The sequence below is a fragment of the Epinephelus lanceolatus genome, chromosome 9, assembly GCF_041903045.1.
Source record: "Epinephelus lanceolatus isolate andai-2023 chromosome 9, ASM4190304v1, whole genome shotgun sequence".
In the NCBI taxonomy this organism is placed as follows: Eukaryota; Metazoa; Chordata; class Actinopteri; order Perciformes; family Serranidae; genus Epinephelus; species Epinephelus lanceolatus.
The window spans coordinates 30,307,327-30,328,987 of NC_135742.1; the positions used below are offsets into that span (position 1 = coordinate 30,307,327).

Consider the following 21,661-nt stretch of genomic DNA (forward strand, 5'->3'; position numbering starts at 1 on the left):
TTTTTACTTCGCAGCTTTGACTGAAACCTGGAGAAGTTCTTTCACTCCAGAACAAACAACACAATTTGTTCAGCGTTCGATTGTTTTTGGTGCCCCGTGCTCTCAAAGTTTCTGCTGCATGAGTCACACCCCCACATTCCGGGCTCATCAGTCCCAACAATCACAGCAACCCACATCAACATTTTCTGTCTTGATTACCATTCATATCAGAGCTGAACTTCAGCCCCTCAGCTGATAGATGATAGATTGTGTGGCAACAGATGTTTGGCACTGACTCCACTGTTGGTCTGATGGGAAAGACAGAGCCTGCATGTACTTCAATGGCTTCCAGATGCAGTGCAAATCTCACAATTATTCATGACAGTTATAAACAGTGTCCCTCGTCACGAAATGAGAGACATTCCACGCGGCTACAAGCTCAACCAGCCAAACCGAACACTTACAGTACTGTACAAACAATAGTGCAATTCAAGAAGGAAACTGTGAGTGAAGTCTTAGCTATTAAGTGAATAATGTGTGACACTGGACAGAAGAGGGCGCTATATATCTACTGTACAGAAGAAGTTCATAAACTGAAGTCTCAGCAAATGTGCCAGTGATTTTTTTTTTTTTTTTTGTAGCTAAGCAGAAAGCAAAGGCAGGAGCACACACAGTTACAACACTGCGGGCAAAGGTTGATTTATTTAATTATGTCATAAAGGTGCAGGAGTGAGCCACTAGTGAAAGTGACCTTAGGCACATGTTCACACTAAACACTCAGCACACCTGGACTAAGTCTGCACAGCACATAACTCAACTCAGACACTTTTACAGTCAGGAATTCCTACAGACTAATTGTTTTTAACCACAACAATGTCTGGCATCTAACCATGTCCACCCGTACCACTGACCACTGCTGATCACAGAATGCAAACTCATGCACTGCTGCAATGTTCAACTAAAAAGAATGACTCAGTTAAAAGAAAAAGAGGAAGTCTCCAAACACTTTCACAACTTCCAGTTTGCTGGGAAACAAAGCAATTACTTTATTTTAGGTCTGTGCACGGTCCAGGAAAACGTTGACTACGAATCAAACAGCCCACAGACAACTCAAGAGTACAGCTTTCACAATAAAAGCTCACTGAGTTTTTCTCCCTCAACCGTCACCAGCTGGCATCAGTGTTAACTCACGCTCCATCCAAGGGAGAAATGTCTCCACCCAGGTCTTTGAACCGGTACATGTCTGAGGCTCAAGTTGGAGCTGATGCCGGAGCTCGACGCTGACACAGTGGCACTGATGGAGTCAAAGATTTGTGTGTCCAATGCCAGCACCCGCTTCCAATTCAGAAACTCTTTGAACAATGTCTCTGTTCTCAATTGAGTCCAATTTTCCTCTTCTTTTTCCTTAGTGAGTGGGCAGATTAGCGGTGCATGCCAGGAAGCCTTTACCAGAAATGATCATTGGGACGTCTCCCTGTGATTCTTCCCAGGATAAACCAAGCATAATAACTGCAGGCTCATAGGATCACATATTCCATATCATCACAGCACAAGAATAAAGAAGTGCATGTACCCTCCTGCTGTGAACCAATCTCAGGGGCATGTACCTGATAGTATACATGCTTTAGGGATTCTTTCAGGAAGACCTAGTGAAGCCACACAGTATGTGCATATGAGTCTACACTAATGCAAACCAAACCTATGTTATATAAGTGTCTGGCTACTGAATGTAGATCTTCATGCTCTCCAACAGCTGAAGAATTACAATAAAATCACAACTCTGATCTATGAGACTCAAGAGGAATGCAATGAAGTAAAGAAAAACAAATGGAAGAGGGAGAAAGAAAAAAAAAAAACATGCGCTCCACTGTGACAGCAAGTATGCAGCTGTGATTGAGCTTGACCTTAGAAAGTTGAAAAAAAACTTTGTCCGCACCGTCATAACAAGTTCTCCTTCACCTTCATCCACTCACACAGTCTGATTCCAGCCTTTTATAGCAGTAAATGCAGCACGGCTGCTAATGGTCTTAAACAGAGCTCCCCAAAACATCTTTGTTCTAAAATCATCACTATTCCATTGTAAGCCATCAAACCATCACACACAGCTGATCTCAGAGCTGCAATGCATTTAGTAAACTGCATGGCAGTGCCAACAGCGCCCCCATGTCTCACCCACCGACAATCTCAGGGAGGGGCACACAGGCGAGCCGAGGAAAGCCTATTATTTTGTCTTGGATGGGGGTATGTTTCAGAGATGGGAGAGACCATTGGAGAAAATCATCAGCCAGTTCTTCCTGGTTCCTGCGGCTGGTGATGGGAGGAAACTCTGATTAGAGCTGCACTGAGCTGTAATCAGGAGCTCACAATCAACATGGCCGGGATCATGAGAGTAAGTCACTGGTATGCTGTGCTGGTCTTCAGCTGCGTATACAATAACAAATCCAACCTTAACATCTTCCACTGAAAGTTTTGTACTGTACTTTTTTTTTTTTTACCGTGTATTTGTGTGAGTGAAAAGTGAGTTCATGCATGAATACATTCAAACACACACCTTTTTAAAGGCCCAGAAAACCCATCAGCTTCTTATTATGAGCGAGTGCCCTACACATACACACTATTCTCTGCAAAAGTTAAAACGGTTTTACGTATTTCACATGACAGAATTCTAAATTGTGTATTTGTGGTTTTGTTTGTGCTTTGTTTACAATTTAAAGTGGATGGAGTTCAGTTGGGAAAAGGTAATATAATATTTAATATAGCCTATAGTATCCTGATATTTTGCATGACACTATTGTATTGGTACACAGATGCCAAGTATCAATATTTTTTTATTATATAAATGATTAATATTGCTAATACAAACTAAACTTTTGGTATACTATGAGAATAATAAAATCAACTGCTTTTTCGCTCCACCAGATACATCTTGCTGCAATAAAAATGACTGAAGTGGGATACACAAACTACAAGCTTAGTCTTATTAGTTAAAGCAGATGTTGACAAAGTGTTCCTTTGGGGACATAACTCACAGCCGATGAAAGGTAATAAATTGCAATACTAAGCAAGGCGTTTAATATTGCAACAACATTGTATCATAATTTAAGTATCATGATGATATCATGTTGCAGGCCCTCTTGTGTTTCCCACCCCTACCATCTACTTGCAACATTATGGATTCAGCAGCATCTGAATCCAATCTGATGACAGTTGTTGGGTGTTTGCTGATGTTTCCAGGTCACTGTCAATCAAATCTGATCAAATCAAACCCACACAGTCCCGTTGAAGCACATTAGCTGAGTTTTTGAGTGTTAAACTCTTAATAAATCATATCGATACACAGATGTTTTCTTTTCCAAACTTTAACTTTGATTATTGCTTATTTAGTGATGTATACTTAATACTGTAGAGAAACAATTAAAATTTGAAACCAAGTTTTCAGAGGCTAAAATGTTAAAATCTAACTTTATGCAGGACATGTCCCTCTACTACATCAAGACATCTGCTGCAAAGATGGCAGACTAGTTGTGGATGGTTGTGTTGAAGCCTGCTGTTTATTTGAATCATCTATCCGTCTGTCCGTTTTGTATAACTGCTTTATCCTTGGCAGGGGCGAGGGGGCTGGAGCCTATCCCAGCATGCACTGGGAGAGAGACAGGGTACACCCTTGTGTGTCAGCAAAATGTGCCATTAATGGGATTCAGCTTGATTCCAACATAAAAATCCAAATGTGTGTTTTCCCTGTTCTGCATGCGCTTTATTGGTATGTTAACCAAAACAGGTGTGACCTGACAAAGCCATAACAAGCCACATTTCTCAAAGCAGAAAAAAGGGCGTCTCCAACCACAACAGTTGTGCCAACTTGTGTGTTTCACATCACTCTACCAAACCATTTTTAGCAGTGATTCATTTATTTAAAACCATTAAGAATATCCACTTCAAAAATCAGTTTATAAAATCTGTTCTTGAAAATATCATCTGGTTTTTGGATGACTGAGCCTGAACGTCATGATCTGATTTAAGTGAATGAATGACCATGTGTGACGGGCTTATGGTCAGGGAAAGGCTCGTGCGGGAGGGAAAAATAGTGGCTAAACTGTCAAAATGTAAGAGAATCACTCTATAACAAGTACAAGCCTCTGTCTGATTGGCCACTTCAAGACACAAACAAACAGGAAATGGTGAACTGAAGTAAGGGCAGCTGTTTCAGATCAAGGCCCATGGGAGACGTTGGGGACAGTGCCAGTGGAGGAGCCTTCAGTCTGGCTCCAAGCAAGCCACTCTGCATCATCATCATTACCACCCTGCAGCTTCAATTACAGGGCATGGGCCAAGCAGCGCACAGGGCCGATGCCTAGGGGAGCTTTTATTTTGGGAAGCTTGATGTTGCTGTAAGAAAGTGCTCGTTCACTGTCTCCACCACAGACATGACTGCTGTACTACAATGAGGCGGGGGACACCAGACATCCTGGGCTGGGTAATAATCAGAGCTGTGTACAGTGTTTCCTATCCAGCAGTGTGCACTGGTGGAGGTCCTGAGCAAAGACCTGAGGCTGACGGTAAACTACTCGTTATCCACTGTCACTGATGGACCCTGCCCTGTAATTATGTCTGAGCGATGGTGCATCGCCGTGTCCACATTCTGTAACAAATAAAAAATGATTGTTTTGTATCAAAATTCATGTCATTAACATTCTTTAGTTTTTTTACTGCCTCATATCTCACTACAGCTCTTTAATGGAAGGCCTCAGACTAAACAATGATTTATAATAACACAACAAGACCAGTGGGCTGATGGGTGCAGGCCGACTACAGCTCCTAAAGAGGCTGCTTAAAGTGATGACCCCCTTTCTGCTATTCTACATGTATTTTCAAGCCCACATTTATTACACAAGCTCTATAGATGATCTCATTTTCTAACCTTAAGGCATGCTAGGTTTACCTTTCTCTGAAACAGGGATGTAAAACTCTTGATTTACAGTACCCAGTCCATACTGCAGTGCATGGAGTAAGCTTTAGAAGTCAAGCTCAACCTTCTAAATCCTCTATAATGCCTTCTACATATAAATTCTTGGCCCCAGCGCACACTGTGCAGCATTCAATAAGATGGAATAAAATGACAGATCTTTGTCATGCTAATACCTCCCCCTCTCTCCATTCGTTTACCACGGCCACACACCATCAGACTGCTCCAGATATAAACCATATGTACAAGATTAGAGGCCAGATGAGCAGCAGAGAGATGAAGACAACAGGATGACTGTGAGCATACTGTAATTCACTCTGTGCACTTTGGCCACTGTCAGCTAAAACAGCAGCATTTAGCTTTTTACCTTTCTGCCAGTGAGACTACGATTTCCATTATTTAATCTAAACTGATTAGCGGTATACAATTACACATTGACTATACACTGACAAATTTACAGTTGATGCTCAAGGAAATATTTACCATAAACATCAAAGTTTTCTGTACTGTAATGTCCATGTTTCCTGCAGCTCAGCACATGATACATGTGGATGAACCTGGTTGTGTGTGAACGGTAATGGCGCAGAGAACAATTTGAGACCCCTAAGACGAGCCAAAGCCGTTTCATGTGACCATAGTGTAGGTGGTCCGAGGGAGGCTCTCACCCACCCTGCCACCAAAAAGTCAAAGACACAATGAGGAATGAATAAGAGTCTGATCATTTATTTATCCACGAAGGGTGCTGCAAGCAACACATTTTTCATCCCTATTAAATTCCCCACAAGGCTCCGACTGGAACAGCGTATCAAGCTCATTAGACATCTGGAATTCATTATGGTTGGAGTAAAATCGCTGGACGACATGATACTTTTAATTTGTGGCTGCCAGGATGCCTCTTCTCATATGCATCAAAAAAAGACAGTGGCAATCAAAAGAAGATTAGTTTAACCACACTGAGAAGATTATGAGCTGGGAGGTCCAGATATGATGCCACTTTTGATAGCTAATCAGTGAAAATCCCTCCATAAAGGTGACTCTAATGGTTAATGAGCCTGACAGCAACACAACTGCAGTTATTAGACAGAAAACATCTGGCAAGTCTCACTTTGGTTTCAGAGGTACAGTAACTCTACTGTCTAACATAATACTATGACTTATAATGCAATACAACATGATGGAGTACAGCCTAATACTCAAATTTCTAGAGGAATTTCCGTGACTGGCTAAAACATAAATCCAAAATGTCAGCAAGAGATGCATTTATAGTGTCTCAGTGCAGCAGAATTATTCTTCAGTGTTCAGTGCCATTTTACCAGCTTAACAATTATGATTTATGATGAACAAATGTAGCCTCAGTAACCATTACCCTGAAATGTAGGTGTTGTCCTTTGTAAAACGGGGGGAGCATATGCTGACATGTCTTGTTTTTGCTGGCATGAATACACTGAGAGGCAGTTATACACATCGTTCCCTTGACAACAACTTTTGGAATGTTGACATACAACTCAACCACCTTCGTAAACAGCACCAACTAGTAAAAAGGACCATCTCTGCCGGCCAACATTTCCCCATAAAACTTGCAGTGCAGAGTGTCCCCATGAGTGCGCTCGGGGGCCTGGAAAGCACCGGGAATCAAAAGTGCCCCAGTTTGCTTTTCCACTCCAGGGGAAAGAAAAACAGGCGTGCTGATCAATCAGTTGGGATGAGGAGAGGCATGCTGCCCGCGCAGTGGCCACAATGGACCCCAAGCTTAACGGCTACGAGTCCATGTGAAAAGGCCCCACACTGTCCAGTCACAGAGCTCACTGTGCAGAGAAGAAGAAAACATCCCTCCACCGTGGCCACGGCCAGCACCGCACCGGTCTGCCAAACTAAACAACAGCCCCACTCATGTCAGACCTGAAATAGTACATCATTCCAAGCTATCATCGTCAAGGAGCAGATATGTGTCTTTTTAGTGCTGGAGGTGAAGCCACTCACAGGTGAGGTGCATTTACTTCTATTTTCAGGACTGGAGACTTGTAAAAACTTTCTTTCAACCAATAGTGCGTGCAATATAAAATGTTACATTTTGATTCCAGTTGAAAAACATAAACTTAGTTCTATTCCTGCATGCCAAGTCTCCATTTCTGCTCTAAAGCGATGACCGCAGCTTTGCACTCCAGTCCACCACAACCTCCAGAATAGAGCAGGCCAAAGCCAGCCGCTGGCGTGCAGGCTGTCCCGCTGTGAGAATAGTGGACAGAGAAATGTATGGTATTGAGGATGTATGGATGGATATTTACCCTGCCCTGTCTGGATAAAGAGCTTACCGACACATGTCATAGAGCCAAGGACACTCTACCCAATTTAGCTTAAAGAGGAAAAGTCTGGTCTATACGGGTGTCACCCTGCAGGAGCTGGCCATCCTACACTAGGAGGGATATTTATAAAGCAACCACCCTATCCCAGCACAGGATCAGGCAACCCGCTAAGGCAACCCTCAGGAACCTCAAAGTGCAGCAACTGCAAACCCAGACATGGAGCCTGGTCCTAATGGCCCAGCGACGGGTCATGTCTCGTGAAAAGCAGTTTGGTTTTGGCCCTGCTCTTCGCAACAGAGATCCTGTTGTGGTCATTTCTTGATCATATAAACAGATGGTCTGAATCATGACGGTGGCCGGCCAGTTCAGATACAATCTCATGCCCAGCTTCCAGGAATCTAGGATGTCTTAGTTCCTTCTGTCATGGTGGTGAGCTTGTAGATATTAAAGTCAGCTAGTCACATCATGGCATGACATAACAAAACTACAGTGTGCAAAGCTGCACCCAATAACATGCATCACTTTAGGATCATAAGAGTTAATAGCTTTACTCATTTATTCTTACAGTTGTCTTTGCATTTTTGCATTATTGTATGTTTCTGCCCAGCACACCAAACCTACATCAAAGAACTTGCGGTGACAATGCAACACATGCCAACTGTTGCATAAAAAAATGCACCTGAATACATTGCAAAGAGTGCAACCAACAGCCAACCACAGCCAACCTACCGAAGGCAGCTGTAGTCTGTATGAGTCATTCAAAAAGGGAAACCACAAGACCAACAGGACAGACTCAAGACGCTGGTTAGCCAGTTAGCACATTAACAACACAATCCAATGTTGAAAGAACAAAGGATATTTACCATGTACCAGTGAATTATACCACTAACAGTTATGATCCATTTCTGCTAAAGAGCTCAATGACTAAAAATAATCTTGCCTGATCCAACAAGTCTGTTTGGATCTCACATCCTCTTGACTTTGGTCGCTTTCCTCACATACGTTTCTCTTCACATGCACTGAGTTAAACTTCAATCAGAGTGATATTACATTCACCAACAAGCTCCGCTGTCCCAGATGCCAATTCAAAATCCTGAATTGGCCAGGGAAAAAAGCCAGTAAGGGCCTACTAGTGCCTACGTACTGCAAAAACTTGGGTGACAGATGCTCATCGACACCCTGACATTGACCATCAGCCCACCATCAGCTTGTTGTGCCTCAGCGTTAAGCTGGTTGGCTGGGACTGTTGCTTCAGGACACTTCAGGAGAATGAATGCTTTGTGCAACAAAGACTTGAACCCACAACTTTAAAAAGACACCAACATATACAAACATTGGATGCACTAACCACAAACAAGAATCAAAATGAATCCATAGATACTACAAATGCAAAGAAATGTAAAAATATGCAGGAAAAGACAATACCCTTGAATGAGGATGAAGTGTATTCAAGCCAAACGCTTTAAAGAAGTACAGTGACCATGCAACATGCAATTTTAATCTTTGCATATTATCATACATGTGTTCTGCGTGGTGCTGCAGGCACTTTGGGACTCCATAATGACTCACAAAAGGACATTGCTGTGCTTGAGCAGCCTCTGGGCTGGCTGGAGTGGTGTGATGGCTTAAGTACAGTTTGGGAATGTCAGCGGGCTCCCTGGTGTCCACTCCGCTCCACCCTGACCCCCATCTCTTCCAGCTCCCATCACACAATGACAGGCTTTGTGACACGAGGGAAAAAGCAGCACCAGCCTTCCATAGCCTCTGCCATCACAGCCACTATTGTACACAGGCTTTTTCTCAGGATATCCAACACCCTGGAAAATGGGGGATCCTGTTGCGCATCCCACTCTCCTCACCCAGGGAGCCAAAACAAGGGTGGAAAAGCCTTTTAGGAGCTTTTCAGAGAGGCTGATCACCTGATACAGCAGCACTCTGCACCTCTCAGACAGGACAGAGGCCCTTGTCATGGAGGCTCCACATCTTAGTGCTCACTGGGCTGCTGTGTTCCTGCCAGCCCGAGCAGCATAATGCACAGTGTGCCCATGGCAGGCCTCTTCCCAGCCATTTCCCCACCGAGCGCTCTGAAAGAACTCCACTCACTAATCACAGCACTGCGGCGGGAGGCTCGTCACCACTTTAAAACCAGGGTAGACATCCCTTGGAGGAAGAGGTCAGCCAAAACCCAGAACTCTCATCCACTAGGCTGGATGATGGTAAACACTAAGGCTGTCAGGCATAGACAGCAGAGCAAGCAACAGAAATCAGCTTTAAGACCCGGAAAAGTATTAAAAAAAAGGTGGACAAAGCAGTGAATAAACATCTCAAACTGCACTCCTCTCAAAACACAAAGCTTGATATTAATTCAAAGATACTAAACGAACAGTTAAAAAAAGCCAAAAAAGGCCAAGTTGATGTTGGAGTAGAAGGAGATAGAAGTAATGTAATGTCTCCCGGAGGATAACAAGATGATGCGCATTCCAACATTAGAAAAATAAGAGAAAAGGGTACATTTAAAAATGGTAAGGAGAATGGGAGAGCGGGAGACTCCATAAAAACCACAAACATGTGAGGCCGTCCCGGACGGACAGCTATGACAGGAGCGAGTTCATTCCTAAAGGCTCGCCAATGGAGCCCTCAGCCACAACACAGCTTCTAATGTGTCTCTCGGTAGGCCAATACGGAAGTTTGCTCCACCATGGTTTGCTGGCGGCAGCTTCACTATTTACTCCACAGTGAGGTTTTTTTTAATGTGGCTTTGGATAAATGCTGAAAACATCAGCATCTGTACTCAACTGCAGCCTTACAATGCTTTGAAGGCAAGTGGGAAATAACACATTGATAAAAATTTAATATCAGTATCAGTAATATCAGCTGAATTGAGCATGAGTACTTGCACTATTCAGACTATTAGACCATTAAGTCAAAGGACTGGACGTGACAAAAGCCACAACAGTTTACAGACTTCACATTTTAGCTACATTTAAAAATATGTATATGTTTTTCTTCTGTTTTTGTTCCCTAAAATGAATGCCTTTGACTATCTGTGCAAAGTCTGTCACTGTCTGTGCACTTCCCTAAATTCTGAATTTCAAACATACCTCGGACAAAGCCAATCACTGTGTAATACAAGAAACGTATAGAGGGGGAACAGACTTCAACACAACACCAGCAAAGAAACCTCCAGCACATAACACACTTGTCACAACAGAGAGCAGCCTTGGCATTGGCATAGTCAAAGCTTTGACAGCAAACATGGCAGACTGTGCAGTTTTTGGATGTAAACCGGATCCTGGAGCTCCCGTCCACTATTTACCAAAAGCCCCATCATAACAGACAGTATTGAATGTTTCACAACCATTAAGGCTGCAACTGCCAGTTAACCTACAAGCTAACAAACAACATAAACAAATAAGTGATGCTAACCCCACTTACCATTCTGATATGTCTGCTAGTTGCTGATTTTGGTACACAACAGACTCATCAATCAGACCCATATGAGTCTGGGTCTGACTGCTCAAACAATGCTCAAACACGTATGGCTGAATCTCTCTGCTATTTCCTTTAACGTTAACACTAGCCATCTACTTCTTCACCGGCCAACCTAGCGCAAGTAGCAGTGGAGAAAACGGAAAGCCAAATCTACCGCAAGCAGTGGTGGTGGACGGGCGGAGGCCAGATCTAGTATTTCTAAACGACGGAGAAGGAGTAAATCTGCCTCCAATCCCTTTTGAAAGTTTTTATGAGGTAAAAACCATGTTAAAAAAATATTAGTATAAGTATTTTAAACGTGTCCAGGCGGGAACTTTAAGGTTCCATAAATTTAGCATTGCACTGTTATTGAGTTGTGGGGCTCACAAGAGACAGATTTAGCAGAGACCGAGACCGACCGATATCCTGAGTTTTAGAGCCTAGTAAGGGTCAAGCTCCAAAAACACAGAATCCTACATTTCCCATAAAGCAACTCAACTCTTTTGTTAAACCCTCTCTGCCTTACAGTCATGCATATTAAAGTTAAGCCCCAAGTTTGCAACTCAGACTTCCTGTTGAATTTGAAGGCTTATTCAAAATAACCCTGGTGACATCACCTTCATCAGACTTTAAAATGCACCCTCAAGAACCACAGAATATATATAACACAACTGTTTTCACAGGCTGAGTGATAGCCTTCGTGACAAGTATACTGATCTTCATGTGCAACATCCGTGTAGCTCTCCTTTAAAAGCTGAAAAACTAACAACTGGAATTTAAATTGTTTATTTATCATTATTTTTTTGCCCAAAGGGCTTTGTGGCACAGAAAAGCAAATTTACTTGCAAGTGCAAGGATTTGACACTAGACGACTTTATCATCTCAAGTCTCCAGCTTAAAGTCTGCCTGAGGCGTCCGCCGTCCAAACGAGCATCACATATCACACTCATGTCAGTTGAATCAGCCAAACGAAAGCGAGCCAGTCTGAGAGCTGATTCATGTCTGCACACACAGACATCTTGCACACCCTCCCTGCTCTAAAACAACTTGGAAGGAGACAATATGCCATGTGGCTTTGCAGTCACATCAAATTAGTTATTAGGAGGGATGCTGTCTTGCATTCCTAAAGACTATATTTTGCTGGGACCAGATTTCATGGCGGTCATGACTGACAGAAGCTTTTTATTTCAATAAAGACTGGTTAAAATGTTCAGAAAAAGTAATGATGGCATCCTCAAAAGCACCACTTGGACCCCAGTTACATCATGGCTAAACCGGTTCATCTTTCTCACAGTGTGAAAGAGATCAAAACTACTCTGACGTACGCCATCAGTCTCAAAAGGCTGGACACCACTGTGAGTGACAGTGCATCTGAATCCCATTTAACATGTAAACAACACAAAGAATCCCAAACTCGAAGAGAAATTTTAAAATGGACCTTCTCAGCCAGCGGCCGCTTAGAAGGAGCGCTCCAATGTTTTCAAGTTCAAACCTCTGCATATTTATCTAACTTTATGTAATGTCCAGCGCTATAAAAATGGCTGGAATTCCTCACGCCAATACAAAAGGTCTTGTATGTTTTTTCCTGCTCTGTCAACTCACATGTTGTATCAGTGGGACCCATGCTTGAGACTAAGCATGTAAGCATAGCTGAAATAGCTGATGATGAACTTTCCCACAACATGTTCTCTCTTTAAATCACTGAAGTCTTTCCAGACGCCCGAGTCCCCCTTCTTGGATTTGTTGCTGGATGGTGAATAAGCAGAGCATAGTTTAGCTGCAGTCTCATGATAACCCCCAGTCTGTATTTTACCTCTTACGGAGACTAATGAGTCGCCATTAAGACAACTAAAGGTTAGGGCCATTGTTTTGACGGAAAGTATTCATTTTTTTTCTTTGAAGCAGGCTCTGAATGAAACAGCTCCAGACTGCTGTTCAGCTTAATGTCAGATATTTTCAAAGACTGACCTTTGTAGCTTTTACACTCCCTGCTATAAAAATGTCAAACCCCCTCTCTATCCTGCCTTTAATGTGAAGTCCACATACAGCACAGTGGAGTCTGCAGCCCTTTTGTAGGGCATCTTCTGTGGCATCAGAGACTAACAATTCAAGAGGAAAGGTTGTGAATTCAAAACATGTTATTCTTGCAGACTGGGACAGCGCAGTCAAAATAAACACAGGTCTACAGTCGAGAGAAAAGAAACCTTCAGCTGTACTGACTGCAGCCTAACCCTGCAGCTACAGATGAATGACAGATTGGCATTGTGTGGGCATCTAAACATTTGTATGTATCTTTCTGATATTATTGTACTCCTCCTAGATCCAAACCAATATATGTGCCATGATACTTTCTGTAGGAAATCATCCTATAATCATCTCATCTACAGTATGAAGTAGCAAACTTATTTTTGCAGCAGTGATGGCACAAAGTCTGGAACACAATAAACTTGTCTCTCTTGTTTTTGGTTGGAGGAGACCGTAATTTCATGCTCACTAAGAACCAATTGTCCCCATCTAATTAAAGACATTTTACAGCTGGATTTCAGCTGCTTTTGTTTAGCGGGGTGGACAGTTATTGACTAAACAAATGGTGGACGACTCTTGATGGCATGAATCAGAACTTGCTTCCAAAGCAGCACTTACAAGAGGAATGAAAAGAGGATGTGGTCACTTTAAGCAAACAACTGAAACCAACCTGTGACAGTGGCCTGGACATCCTGTGACTCCTGTCCTCTGGAGACCATGGACGCAGTTGGACACTGTAACATGAAGGCAACATAGAGTCAGACACACATATGTATAATTTTGGGATAGGCTATATATACCATGAGACAGACAAATATGTCAACCCTCTGAGATTTTTTTAAAATCATGTTTGTGGTACAGTGGTTATCCTTTAAATATCTCTGGTAGACCATTTTGCAGATCAATAAGCAGGACAGACTAAATGAAATACTGGGATTTATATGACGTAAGTACTAAGTATTTTGCTAAACTAGCCAAAAAACAGACATTCCTGTCTGGTTATTTCATCTATCAATAATGCTGACACACATTCAACAACGTCACCCAGATGTGCCGATCACCAGGATGATAACTGTTTAGGTGCTTACAATGAAAGGTTTATTTTTTTATTATTCTATGTATCTTTTATTTTCAGTTTCATAGTATAAGAAATGCAACTCATATATAGCCTTTTTTGACCTGCTGCCTTTTGGGAAACTGCTGAGTGTTTTTACAGTGTAAAGCAGAAGTATGTAGAATCTTCCTTATATTTTTGATGAAAACAGTTCAGAGTTATCGGTGGCAAAATGTTTTCTCTGTCCCCAGGAACAGGATTTTGTCTCTCTTTAATACTTGCAATACTGTCTGTTCAAAATAAATAAAAAATAAATGTATCCTTACGAAAATGGGAATTTTTTTTTTTCATCTGTACCAAATCGGTAAGGAACTGTGACTTGTGTACCATTACACCACTAATTGACATTGTGACATTAAATTACATATACAGTAATACAGGATTTTATTCATATTCACAGATTTTAACAAACATATCACAGTACTGCAGGTTTTCCATGGGAATCTGTACAACTTCCAATTTGATTTAACAGTATAAACTTGATTATTTTAAAGAATCATAATATGCTGCACAGTTTTACTGAAAATTATAATTCTGTGTCAAAATGGTTGATTAAGATAGAAGAATATAAAAATACTAACAATTCTAATTGCATTAATGACAAGATGGAAATATGATGTATGCAGGGCAGGAAGCTTCATTGGAGTTTTAACTGTGACCTTCTAAAGGTTGTCCTGGAGAGTCAACAAATGGCCATGCAGCGAGAGATCGTGGTGAACGTTCCACATTCTGCCTTTTGTTGCACTGAATGCAACGGTGGAATGTGATATCCTGTGCATATCCTTTGTTACTACAGTACAATCCCATGGCTCCACTTTCTGTCTGTTATTCCCATGTCTATTGACTCTGGGCCTGTTGTGGAGTCAAGAGAGCACTTGTTACAACCTTTTGTCCAGATATAAGCCTATTTAAGCAGTGAATGGGCGGGTTTCTAAAAAAAAAAAAAAACGTCTGCAAAGTCGAGCTCTACAATGTTCTTAGACTTAATCTTAAACCCTGTTCACACTGAAAGAATTTCCTTTTCTATCTACTCTTTCAAGCTGATTGTCTAAAGCGTAATTTAGAAGTAACCAGATCACATAGTGTGAGTTCAAACAGTATAATCCATTGCTTTTGTTGCACGATTGGTAAGCTCAGTAACAATGCAGGAGTGGACAAGCTAGCTGAGGGTTCAGTATCTGTCCAACAACTCCAAATGCTACAATCAAGACAGTATTTAAGTTTCACTAATGCTTTTGTTAATGTTTTTTTAAATGTAAATTCCAACCTTTGTGGTCCAGGGTGGACTCTTTATTAGAGGAGGTGCATCAAAAACCTCCCCGTCATCAAATATGCTTTGCAGCCAATTAGCATGACTGATTTTTATCAGAAATGCAAGGACATCCAAATTATCTGCATGCTTGAACACTGCAATGCTGATTTCAACTACAGCAGGTCGAGCGAGTTACCCCTTGTTGGTGGTCGCTGTCAGTCTGTCCCTCTTCCCGTCGGGGCTGGCAGGAGGATCTGGTGAATAAGGTCCAGGGGACAGCGACGCAGGGCTGGAGATGGTGTACTCTCTGTAGTTCTGATTCTCATCTCGACTCACTATTACTGCCTCCTGCAAAACATCACACCACAGTAACGTTACTGCATTAGTATCTGCTGAAAGTAACTTGATCTGCACTACTGCATTTTTGCCATACAAGCGAAAGGCTAAAGTGAAGAGTATAAAGTAAACCTGTGAGGATGACAGCAAACACAAAACCACAGAAGAAAAATGTTGTATCCTTAAACATGTCTACAGATTTTTTACTCAGTATCACCATGTTATGTAGGTGATGCTTTGGGAATCATTGTGAACTCAATAAAACACAGGAACAAGTACTAAATCACTACAATGACTTGTTTTGCTTCCATCTTGAGGACACTGAAATAAGCAGATATGTAATAAACAGATGTGTGATGCATGCATTGGGAGAAATGAAGCAGCATACCCTGTGTAGTCAAAACAACACATTGTCCAAATAAAATAGACACTTGTGAGCAATGTTGTGGATCAAACAGATATGGAGAATAGTCTCCTGGACTTCAATTTGCCATTTCATGTCCAGTAATCAAGACAAACTGTGGAGAGATTAAAGCACTGACCTGGAAGCGTCCGGTGAGCTGCTCAGGGGTGCTAATGCCATTAGTCTGTCCAGGACTGGGAGGTTCAGGTCTTAAAAGACAGAAAACACAGAGATCAACTGACTGTCAACACTGATAAAATCTGACAACCCAAATGTTCATTCTCTGTCTATGCAGCATGTGGGATAAAGTCTGATCTAATCACTGCTGAATTTAAAAACGGAAAAAAAATCAAGTAAGGCAGTACAGAAGTTCATGTTAAATAAATAAGCAAGGTATTTAAAACTGGTCTTAACGGCATTCTGGACAAGCAGCTGTACTCGAAAGTACGTAATATCATGTTCAAGAACTCGCAAGAAAAATACAGAGTAAAGAAAAAAAATTCTAAGGGTCATAAGTCTAAGTGAACTTCATTCGAAGCACAAACAAAAACATAATTTTTGACATCCCTTTTGCTAAATGTCCTGGCAGGCATCCATCAGTATGTTCCCATGATTCTCGGAGATTACTGCAGAAGACGAGTACTGCAGACTCGGCCCCTCTTTAGGAAATATTCTCCCGATGAATCTCGTCTTTCCAACTAGTCACTTCTGTTTTACTTTCTTAAATAGGAAACACATTCTGTAAGCAATTCCATCATTGAATTTGGAGGGGAAAATATGGGTATATGCGCCAATGCAAACACACAGTGCCCCCCTGGCTGCAGGGCCAGAGGCTGACTGGCTTTTGGTTGAGCCTGGGGTAATGAGGCACACAGGAAGGCCTGGATGCCTGTGGTAAATCACCCAGAAACACACCTCTCATGGCCTGGGCTCCATATACTGTGTACAAGAGAGAGATGGAAAGAAGACAAAAACTGACACAGCATACTGTAAGGCATTTCTTCCTGTCAGAGACATATTAATGTGGAAGGCCTGAAAAACTCATTGCTTTGCGTCAGGAACTGAAAAATGCTCACCTTGTGCTTTAAACTTCCACTTTCTACTGCTCACTGTAGATCAGAGCACGAGAGGAAGTTCTGGTCTTTATACCATGAGGGTTTTTTTTTTTAGTTCAATGATCAGATCGGTGTCTAGTCTATAACCAATGACCTCTGGTTACAGGTGTCCATTACAGAAGAAGAATTTGCTTCTGGTGAAAATACTAACTGTGACTTTACACCACAGAGATGCCATACTGACATAAATCAGTACATGAAACTCTTAGCTGATTCTCGCTGTGCACAGCAGTCATCAAGAGGACCTGGGTTAATCAGCCTGAGGCAGCACCTGAGGCACAGTCTTCAAATATGTGTGTTGTATGAATACCTCTGCAAACATTAAATAAACATTATACTGACCAGAGTTCAAGAGGACGCAAATCCACTAGAAGCAAAAGCTACATACTTTGCGTCAAGCTGTGATGCATATTTGGGATGAGGCAAGCCACTGTTTTATAGGTCTTGGTATTATTGGAAAATTGTTCATGCTAGTGCTGGTATGAGTTTCAGTAATGTTGCTTAAGTGATACTTCTTTTTAGACACAATCATATTTTTCTATAAATTACTGTTTGGTTTTTCAAATTTCATTAGTTTTTAAATGAAACATTAAATAAAACATAAAAAGGATGTTTTTTATGTTAAAGGGTTTTTTGTAGAGCTGTGTCTTTATCTCAGGGTCTATGGCTAGAGGGTGCCCTATGTTGTAAAAAAAAAATATGAACCCCATGTCAAACTTGTGATTATGGATTATATGAAAGGGTTAGGGTTAAAACTGACTTAACTGACTTTCGTAATGAGGTTTGATATCGAGCCCTGCTGCTTTACCAATCATGCAAAACTTAAAATAATGCAGTCAGGTTCATATGGCATTTCTTGTTTCACAGTAGTGTTGTCACGATACTGAAAAAAAAAAATAATATTTGATACCATGTGATACCACAGGGCTTGTGTGAAATGATAAATATGACAAGGCTACAACAGGACAGTGATGACTTTTCTTCTCTTGGTTACTGGCAGAGAACAGCAGAGTGACTAGTAAACAGTAACAATTATAGAGGGTGAGAAAGTGTTGCTGGTACAAGTGTATCAATACTGCAGAAAATGAGTATTGAATGTGATTTTAAAAAAAAAAAAAAAAAAAAAAAAAAATCGATGTCCATCAATACATCAGTATGTTTGCCAACACTATTTCACAGTAAGTACTTTGGATCTTTGGTGATCTAATGAGATAATGATGCGAGCTGCTGGATTCACACACACGCACTCTCACACACATACTGGCTATGAACTGTTTTAACTTGACTGCAGCTGTGTGTTAGACTACTGCCCAAGCAAAGTTAAGTATATCTTTTCTTATCTTACACACAAACACATAGGGAGCAGTACATGCAAGCACACCACAGCATCTCACTATCAAAAGGAAAACTCTGTCCTGCAACAGTATAGCTGTAAAGTAAAGCTATACCCATGAATTGTGAGACAGCAACGGGATCACAGAGTGACAAATGCTTTGGTCAACATGACATCATCTGCAAGGCATCAATGAACAATGAAGTCCAAACAAGTAGCTGTAAACAAAGCCCGGCCAAAACATTTTCGGGGTCAATGATAAGACAGTGATGGTGTGGTTGCTTTGTTATGTAAATATAACCCCAGTTAGCAAAGTCTGGGATGAACACGTCACTGGATGCACCAACAATGAACTGCTGCCTCAGCAGCAGACAAGCCTAAAAACAACTCTTCTATTCTGAGAATGAGCTGATGCCAACTTCTTCAGTGGGCAACAGCATCTGTGTGATAACGACCAGTACCCATTGGTTTGAATAAACTGCCAACCAGATGTTGAGCTGAGTGCTCTCACCTAAGCAAAGTACAAATCAAACATTACAGATTTGTGCTACTAAATTACAGACCTCTTGAGAGCTTGCCTGAATGTAAATCAATTGGATAATATGCCTGATGAGTGGTACTGAAACAGGAGCCTGTGAGGTTCATAAGAGTCTTGGTGCTGAAATCGCTGGCAGTTAACAGAGTGGGATTAAAGACATGGCAGTGCTACACAGTGGCATTGTCCTGGGCAGGAGAGAAGTAATGGTGTTGTTTCTGGCTTGGGGGGAGACATGAGGTCAGCAGGGAAAAATTCACTCACATGGACGTGGGACATCCAAGGAGGAAGTATGTGAAAGCACACGTGCGTGAGAGTGTGTGTGTCTGTGTGCTGTAAGAGAGAATGACTGAGAAAGAGAGTCGGGGGAGCAACAGTGACAAGAAATGAGAATTTAGGGAGGACCTTTAATCAAAATGCCAGCCAAGAGCAGTTCTGGCTCAAAGGAAAACCTTTTTAGTAGACAACTCACCGCCATCCAAACAAGGTCTTGGCAAATCTCAGAACAGGGTTTATTAAGAGGGACTGGGGAAGGGAACAGTGTGGCTCTCGTACACGCTGGCATTTCCCCTGATTACAATCACTTGTTTTTGTTTGTACAGTACAGTGCATGCATGTCAAACTTGAAAACACTGTACAAAAAGACGGAGGCTGGGGCGATTGTGGTCTTGGCACAAACACAGTAAGTTCGGGGTATTTATAAGGGGAGCTATTCTGCAGAAGGTTGCAGGGCACTGTATTGTATTTATGTTTATAAATGCAACATAGACATATACACAATATAAACTACACGCCATGGCAGCATAATATTGTTTCTATAGCAGATCTGCATGTCAGCATACCTGTCCACCACCAGCTGCAGCTGAGTCGAGCTCTTGATCTTGTTCTGCGCCTCCACGTTCAGCATGTCGGCCGTGTTTTCCCCATTGATCTCCAAGATAATGTCACCGGGCTGCAGGTCTGCTTGCTCTGCCTTGCTGCCCCTGTTGACCTGTTGAACAGAAAAACAGTTAGGTCCTACTGGCCCCAGGTCCTGCTCTGAATATATCGCTTTATGGATGCTATCCATCTGGCAGGCACAGACAGCTCTGTATCTCAAGGCCGTGTGGACCATTCATCAATAGCTGACATTCAGCATTAACAACTGAGTAAATGAGAAAAGGTGTTGAAGACTTGCTTCATTCTTTTGCCACGCTCTTAATGCAACTGTCTCTCTCTCTATAACTCACAACATTCATAGTAAATACCAACAGACGCCACAGCGTTTCACACACATGGAACGAGGCAGTGCCGGTCAACAGCGGACAGATTCATAACACCCTTGGGGAGAAGTCATTAGTGTGACAATACTTGATGGTTTGACTGGGCCTGACCTTTGCAACCAGCCTCACCGCATGTCAAAGCCAATGCTATACCACCACATCAGAGGGAATTCCACACTAATGGGCCCAAACACAACGTCCTAGCCACCGCTCCCAGCTCGGTTCCTGTGTCCCAGGCATACACACCCAAACAAACAGGCTTACTAAAACAAAGGGCAAAACGAGGAGGCTGACGCTGCAGCTGCTTAAACTTTAGAGAGTATGACACCGGCCACAAAAAGTGTTTGCCTCACAATTAAAAACAGTAAGGCAATAAAACAAAGAATGCAAAACAAAACAAATAAAGAGCCAATCAGAGTAGATGAAAGTCTCATTTTTACATCTCTGAAGGAAATATGGATGCAAACAGGGTGCCAGTCAACAGTTTGTCTGTCCATTTTTTGCCAAGCAAGAGGGCAGAGGTGCCATGTCTGTGGGCCCACTCGAGAGGCAATTAAGCGTTGCTGTGGTGACCCACAATAGTCCGTGCCTTTTCTGATCAGGACACGCCTGGTTTCACATAAACTAAGAGCAGTTGGGGGTTCTTTTTCCAGGGTTGGTGCCCAAGTGAAACGGGGCAAGCTATCTTTCAGGCCAACAGGAATAAAAGAGGGCATCCATGTCGCCTCTGTGCCAAGTGCAAACCACTTCAGATGGTCCAACCCTGTGGCTGCTGAACTGCGGGATAGGGGGAGGGATGGTGGTGGGGGGAGACAAGCCATTTCTCAAACTGGGCTTTGCAGTGATGAAGTTTCTCTCAGCTGGAATCCCTGTCACTTCAGAGAACTCGTTTGATATTTGAGACAAGCAAACACGCTGGTGTGTTGTTTACTGGATAGCAGTAACAAAATCAGACTTAAAGCCGACTTATTCATGAGAGGACATGTTTTTCTAGCATAAGATGTCAAGAGGGGGCAAGCCTTAAACACCTTTGAACTCAAAGTCTGTGTGAGGCACGGGTACCCTGCCATGGTTTCGCCATAATTTATCTTTTATGGTCTGGGGAGCTACTGGGAAAGTCTCGATGGAAAAAAACAGGCTGAGGTGGTGATGTAGGACCAGAATGTGCAGTGGGCAGAAGTGGGTGTCTCTGGCATGCAGAGGGTTTCCTGGTGGTGTTTACTGTGTTCTGTCTGCTCACAGTGGTAACGTTTCCACTCCTTCTATCCCATCTTCCCTTTTTTTAACAGTGACTGGAAAAGTATAGTCAGTAAAAAATATCATGCACACGCTGAAGTATGAATATACTGATGCACGTGGTCGTGCACATGAGTTAGCACAGAAACATGAACCCACACTCACAGACTGTACTCTGCGACCAGGAACCCCTCACCTCCCACCTCAGCTTCCACTCTAACTGTAATCAGTGGTTTCCTTCTAATGTAATCTACTTCCATTCTATTCTAACGGTTTCAGTAGTCAAGGAAATAGGTACGAAGCAGCCCGCAGACACAAACAAAGACAAGAAAAG

At 42.2% G+C, this 21,661-nt stretch overlaps 1 protein-coding gene across 1 annotated transcript in view; it reads right to left on the reverse strand.

The window, feature by feature from the left end:
- pdlim2 (PDZ and LIM domain 2 (mystique)) overlaps window positions 1–21,661 on the reverse strand; it is a 43,788-nt gene that overhangs the window by 10,238 nt on the left and 11,889 nt on the right. The window contains exons 3-6 of the mRNA XM_033618498.2: window positions 19,672–19,820; window positions 15,986–16,055; window positions 15,304–15,455; window positions 13,412–13,475 (exon numbers count right to left, since the gene is read on the reverse strand). Coding sequence (XP_033474389.1) covers window positions 13,412–13,475; window positions 15,304–15,455; window positions 15,986–16,055; window positions 19,672–19,820 — 435 coding nt within the window. The remainder of the gene's footprint in view (window positions 1–13,411; window positions 13,476–15,303; window positions 15,456–15,985; window positions 16,056–19,671; window positions 19,821–21,661) is intronic.